This window comes from Tamandua tetradactyla, chromosome 23 (genome assembly GCF_023851605.1).
Source record: "Tamandua tetradactyla isolate mTamTet1 chromosome 23, mTamTet1.pri, whole genome shotgun sequence".
Lineage (NCBI taxonomy): Eukaryota > Metazoa > Chordata > Mammalia > Pilosa > Myrmecophagidae > Tamandua > Tamandua tetradactyla.
In genome coordinates, this window is record NC_135349.1 from 18,743,971 (window position 1) to 18,750,497 (window position 6,527).

The following is a 6,527-nucleotide window of genomic DNA, read 5'->3' on the forward strand; positions in this document are numbered from 1 at the left end:
ACAAGAGAAAAATAGAAAACCAAGAAGAGAAGCTGCCCCATAGTTGCAGCTATAGATAGTTTAACGGGAAAGTATGATTTCTGTCAAACAACACAGTAATCATAGAAATCAAAAGAAACTACCTCTAATTCTTTTTGGAGAAAGGTATCACATAAATATATTTCAATAAATAAAATGAATTATTTAGCCAAGTAGACTACCTCCTTGGTTGTTTATATGGCCAGTAAGGCTCTTCCCTGGCCTTGCTTCCTTGCACATATGGCACCACAGCATGCCCCAGTGTATAGTGACTATCCCCTACTCTCTCATCTCCAACAGTGATGCAGGGGCACATGGGAGGGTCTCAGCCCTTGGTCATTATCAAAAGAACTCCTTCCTGTTCAAACCTGCAAATACAGCAAAAATAACAATTTTGACTCAAAAATTGATGCCATCTACAGGGAAAATTCAAACAGGATAGAAGAGTAGGCTTCTCTGAACCAATTTTTCAAATTCATCAACATGACACTCAGTCTTTTTCAAGATCTTTATCTAAGTGATCCTAGGATTCATTTGATGAAAATAATGCAAGGATTGTTAAAACCATAATAACAGAATATTGCCACAGCCTATCACATTGTTTCCCAAATGATGGTACACAAGATTTTAGGAGATACACTGATGAATATTATATTTAATTTCAAAGTTATATATTTATTTTGATGGACAGGACAGATATAATTAGCATATAAAACTCATAACTTCCATAAATATTTCTTAGGAAATATCTAAAAGTCTTAAGTCCCTTTAAAGAAAAATACTGTTATATTATTTAAAATATTAAATATAATATTTATACTCAATATTATAATATTAATGCTGCTCCTTTATGTTTGTTTCAAGTTTATGTGACTTGTTACCCTATAGCATTGCTTTGTTTAACTAATATTTATGTGATTTAAAAAATTTATACCATAAAGCTTACAAATGAATAATTACCCAGGTTATTGGCTATAGGATATCTGGTCATTTCTTTAAAAAGCTTTCTATCAGACTTGGAACATGATTGGTAATATCATTTTGTTTATAAAATAAATATTTATTTATAAAATAAATGATAACTTCCTGGGGATGTAATATGATACTAGTTTAAGGTCTAAGTTTATTTGGTTTCTATGCATTAGAAGTTTATTTGTAGGCTTTCTAGTAATTTGATATTGAATGGGAAGAAAAGGACTGACCAAAAGCATCCTACATTTAATATGTTCATATGGATCCCCCCCCATGAGTTATATGCTGTTGAATAACTGAAGGACTGTGGTTTAAGGCTTTCTCACATTTATTATATTCAAATAATCTCTCCCGATTATGGATTTTCCTATGTTGATTAAGGTGTGCACTCTGGCTGAAGGCTTTCCCACATTCATTACATTTATAGGGCTTTTCTCCTGTATGAGTTCTCTCATGTTGATTAAGATGTGTCCTCTGGCTAAAGGCTTTTCCACAAAAACTACATTCATAAGGTTTCTCTCCAGTATGAAGTCTGTGATGTTCAGTAAGGGATGTGATACGGCTAAAGGCTTTACCACATTGATTACATTTATAGGGCTTCTCCCCAGTATGAATTCTCAGATGTTGAGTAAAGGATGAATGTTGACGGAAGGCTTTCCCACATTCATTGCATATAAAGGGCTTTTCACCTGTGTGGATTCGTTGATGTTGAATAAGATGTACCCTCTGGCTGAATCTTTTCCCACATTCATCACACTTATAGGGCTTCTCTCCTGTAAGGACTATCTGAGGTGGAGCACAGGGTGAGCTGTAGCTGAAGGCCTTCTCACATTCACTGTGTTTCTCTCCCATATGAATATGATTAGTAAGAAGAATATGTTGATTGAAGATGTTTCCACACTCACTATATTCATAGGGATTCTCACTTACATAGTTTCCTTGATAGTAAATCAAATCTGAATTATGTTGGGTGCCATTTCCTTGTATGTCAGAATTAAGGGGTATTTTTATTGAAGGAATTCTCTGATGAGAAATAAGGTTTGAGTTCAGGTTAAAGTTTTCTCCAAATTTATTACATTCAAGATTTCTCTCCTGAGTGACTGTTTTGTGGGTGAAAGATACTTGTCCTAAATGTCTTTGTTGGTCATCTTGGTTTAACTCTAATTGGTAATCAAAATCCCAGAGTCCTCCTAAGATGGAAAACCAGAAACTTTCTCCTGTTAGTCTCTTCATTATCATGTCATGGGCTTGATTTTCATCAGAAATATTCTGGTTTGGAGTTGACTTTTTCATTTCGGGTCTATTCTCCCAGTCTAAAAGAAAATTCAGAACATGCAAATACTTTCCAGTATTTTCTATGCTTTGAAAAACAAATTGCTACATAGTGAATTATCAAATGAACTCGACAGTAATGTGTACAAGGCATATGTGACATGACAATTTTCAAACATAGTCCTAAGACAAGGGGAAATACTATAAAGGGATGAAAAGGAGCAATGACCAAAAGGGAAATTACATGTGGGGTAATTAAGAGATTATCCAGGACTATTCACAGTTGAATAGAGATGGACAGGAGAATAAGAAATATCTCTGTCTTCAGAGATGAGAGATATTAGAGAAAAGACTATGTTTGAAGAACACAGCTCAAACTCCAGGCCTGTGGATTACTCTACTATAATGCCAGCTAATGGTTATTTAAAAATATTTCTTCCAATATTTAATCTTTTTTGTTTTTTGACAAAACTAATACTGGGCAGGCGATGGTGGTGCAGTGGCAGAGTTCTTACCTGCAATACCAGAGACCTGGGTTTGATTCCTGGTACCTGCCCATGCAAAAAAAACAAAAAACAGAACCCTAATAGTTGCTCATAGTGACATTCAAATAATGTGGAAATTCACAAGGTAAAAGTCCCACCCTTAGAGGTAATTATTAACCACAGCTTGGAGGCTATTTAGCCACATTTTCCCTATAGTTATACAAATTATATGTAAAACATATTTTGAACAAACATGACTCATGGATTGTGATAATAACAAAACTTCATTTCAATCTCCTGCCACTTCTTTAAACTTTATTCAGTGGGAGATAATCCCCTCTTACTGTGGATGAAGCTTTGGGCAAGTCTTATGATCTACCCCCTAAAACTTAGGCAGTACATACTCCTACAATAAGTCAAAAACAGTCTCTGTTTCATAATCAGAATGTTCAGTTATATGTTAATAGCCAAAACTCCCACACTGACACTGAGCATTAACTCCTTCCCTGTCCCCTGGGCTGGCTGCAGAAAGGGTTATGGACCTTCTTTCTCCTTGCCCCTTTCTCCACTGTGTTTTCCTCTTCTCCCACTCTACTGCCTCCCTGTTGACCCCTTCCTCTGCTCTGCTCTCTCCTGTTGACCTCTTCCCCTACTCTACTTTCTCCCTGCTAGTGTCTTCCTTCATTCTACTTTCTCTCTGCCCACTTTTTCCCTTATTTAACTATTTCCCTGACCCTCTCTTCCTCCTATTCATTGTTTAGTTCTCTTTTAACAACAGCTGTAGAAAAGGGAGGAGGAGAGATTAACAGATAGGCCAATTTTTATATCACTTGTGGCTTTACATTCTTAGTTTGATAGAAGGTTAAAATCCATTCTTTTGGGAATTCTTATGACTCTTTGGAGGCTCTTGCTGGATGCCTCTCTCTTGTAATTTCCCTGATCTAGGCAGATACATCTCTAGTTTTGTGGTCTTTTTGGAGGAGCCTTGGCCAAGATCCAAGATCATGGCAGTCAATCCACGAGAAACACTCCTGCTAATTTGCCCCCAACAAACTTGGGGCATAACAAAACTAAATCTTTTTTTCTTAAGTTACTTATTTCCTCCTGTTCCAGGAAAATCTGTAGCTCCATCCTTTCTAAATAAATCTTAATCAAAATATGCATGATCACAAGGTACTCCCACTGCTTTAAAGCAGAAAATTCAGGCATAAAATTGTGTGTGTAGGAGAAATGGGTCCTAAAACATCACATATGGAATGATTTCATTTTTGTTTAAAAAGAGGCATACTCACATGAACAGAAGAGATTTTAAAAGGATAAAAACCAGTTAACAGTAGTTATTTTTTTGGGGGGGGTGGTATTAATGGATGGTATAGTTCTGATTTTTCCATGCTGAGCATAAAATGCTGTCATAAGAAGAAAAACAATAAAGTACCTAGAATTTTTCTACTTAAACTATTTAAATAATTGGCATATTTTCATAATTAAAAATTTCCACATGCTGATAAGAGTATGAGTTCCCAATTACTAGTTCATATTTTTAAAACTTATGTGTTCAGCATGAAGGGCTTCAGCTGGGTCATAAGATGATGGAAGAAAGTAAAAATCAAGGAAATTAAGGTTTACTATTCACTCAATTTTATAATACTGTATTATTGGAGCAACTCATGGTTAATTTGGACGCGTTTAAAAAATAAAAATGGATTTATACCACAATACGTTTTGCATTTTGCTTTTTTCACATTATTGTATATTATGAGCACATTTCCATGTCCACAAACATATTTCCCTAACTTTTAAATAACTGAAATATCCAATGTTATGGATGTTACAAAGTTCTTTTAATCAATTCACATTTAATTTATGTTGGACTTAGTGTACAGAGTGCACTAAGATTAGTTAGTAGAATGAACATGAATTAGAAATTTGAAAAAGAATAAAAAGTCCAAATCAGAAAAATTCTGAAAAACATATCAATATGCTTAAAGATGCACAAACATATATAGAACTGATTGGTTTAAGATTAAATTACATGTTGAAAAATAGTGATTGAAAAGATTCATTTTAAACAAATTCATCATTTCAACCAAAATGCTTTTGATCAAATTGTTTGCCCAAGGTCTGGTTTCAGCATGTTTTGAATGTTTGGTGGAGCTTGGAAGACTGTCTTTCACACAATCCTAGCATCAAAATCTATAGCCTGCTGACCTGGCTCATAGATCCACAGGTAAGCTCTGGGCTCCTACTGCCTAGGAATGGAGTTCAGGGCATTCATTCCCTAAGGCCTAGCTTCCAGAACTTTTATCCTTGGAAACATGGCAGTTGGATTAACATGCTTATGGCCACTTTTGCTGTTTTCCTTCCTCCCTCATCTTGCATCAATGAGGAAAAAGGTAGAACTGCTGCTGCTGGTTGCGAAGAGGAGCAATTGTCCATGGACTGCACTGGAAGCACCTGTTCACTCGGGATTCCCTTAAGTGTTACTGAAATCTTCACAAAGGGGCCTAAATCAAAGTGGGATGCCAGGAATTAGGGTCTAGATTCTAGACTGAGGCAATGATTATCCTGGGTTTCAAGGCAGTTGTGAGGATCAAACCCTAGTCTATTTGTCCCAGATCCTCACCTAACCTAAGCCCTTCTATGTGGGCAGACATGACTGTAACTGCCCCTAAAAAGAGGATGGACGCTGTTGAGGATAAACATCCTAGTCAAGCTATGTACATGCAAGCATGTTGAGGTATTGTTCACTCATTTTTCATTATCCACTTTATTTCTGATTTGCCCTTACCTGGGTAGAGAGCCAATCATTCCTGGGACTCCATAAGCACTTATTTGTATTTCTACTCACGTCTCCTATCAGATCTTATGCTGCCTGTCCCCTTGTGGCCTGGGATTACACACAAAAGTGCTATTTGGGAAAAAATGTTTTAGTCATGGAAGCAGAATCACCTACCCTGCTGACACTGTGAGAATTGAGATGAAGTCTATTTTGTCCCCAAGTCCTAAGTTAAGTGAGTGTGAGAGGTTTATGTGTCAACTTGGCCAGGTGGTGGTGCATGGTTGTCCAGTCGGGAAAGCACTACCCTGTCTGTTGCTGTGAGGACATTTCATGGACTTAAATCATGACCACGTTGGCTGCATCCACAGCTGATTGCAATCAGCTAAGGGGAGTGTCTTCTGCAATGAGTGATGCTTAATATAATCACTAGAAGGCTTTTAAGGAGGATTCAGAAGAGACAATCATTCTTTCTGCTTCAGCAAGCCAGCCTCTCCTGAGGACCTTCACTGGAGATCCCAGCTTGTCACCCGCCATACAGACCTTGGACTCTTACATCCCCAGAGTTGTGTGAGACACTTTTATAAATTTTATATTTACAGATATCTCCTGCTGATTATTTTTCTCTAGAGAACCCTAGCTAATGCAGTGAGTATACTAACTGTCATAAATAGTCAAGACTAAGGCTCTCCTGCAGGGGTTCACCAGGCTCATCTACTCTTGCAGCTGTCTGAAAGCTCATCATAAAGAAAAATGGGGAATTTGCATAGCCTACTCTAGTCTTAAGGTGGTTACTCTCTTTGCTTATAATCTTCTCCCATGGACCTCATTTTCCCAGGGTCAGCTCTACGGAGTATGGGTCTTTTTTTTTTTTTTTTTAAACTTTTTTTTTATTGTATAGTATAACACATATACAAAGCAAAGAAATAAAAAAGCAATAGTTTTCAAAGCACTCTTCAACAAGTAGTTACAGGACAGATCCCAGAGTTTGTCATGGGCTATCA

At 36.8% G+C, this 6,527-nt stretch overlaps 1 protein-coding gene across 5 annotated transcripts in view; it reads right to left on the reverse strand.

Annotated features, from left to right (window-relative positions):
* Positions 1–409: 409 nt before the first annotated feature.
* Positions 410–6,527, reverse strand: part of ZNF713 (zinc finger protein 713) — a 39,315-nt gene continuing 33,197 nt past the window's right edge. For 3 of the 5 annotated variants that reach the window (XM_077141064.1, XM_077141063.1, XM_077141062.1), the window contains exons 6-7: positions 2,778–2,813; positions 410–2,303 (exon numbers count right to left, since the gene is read on the reverse strand). In XM_077141064.1, the coding sequence (XP_076997179.1) occupies positions 1,246–2,303; positions 2,778–2,813 (1,094 nt within the window). In that variant the 3' untranslated portion in view covers positions 410–1,245. The remainder of the gene's footprint in view (positions 2,304–2,777; positions 2,814–6,527) is intronic. The other 2 variants (XM_077141066.1, XM_077141065.1) reach the window with 1 other exon arrangement.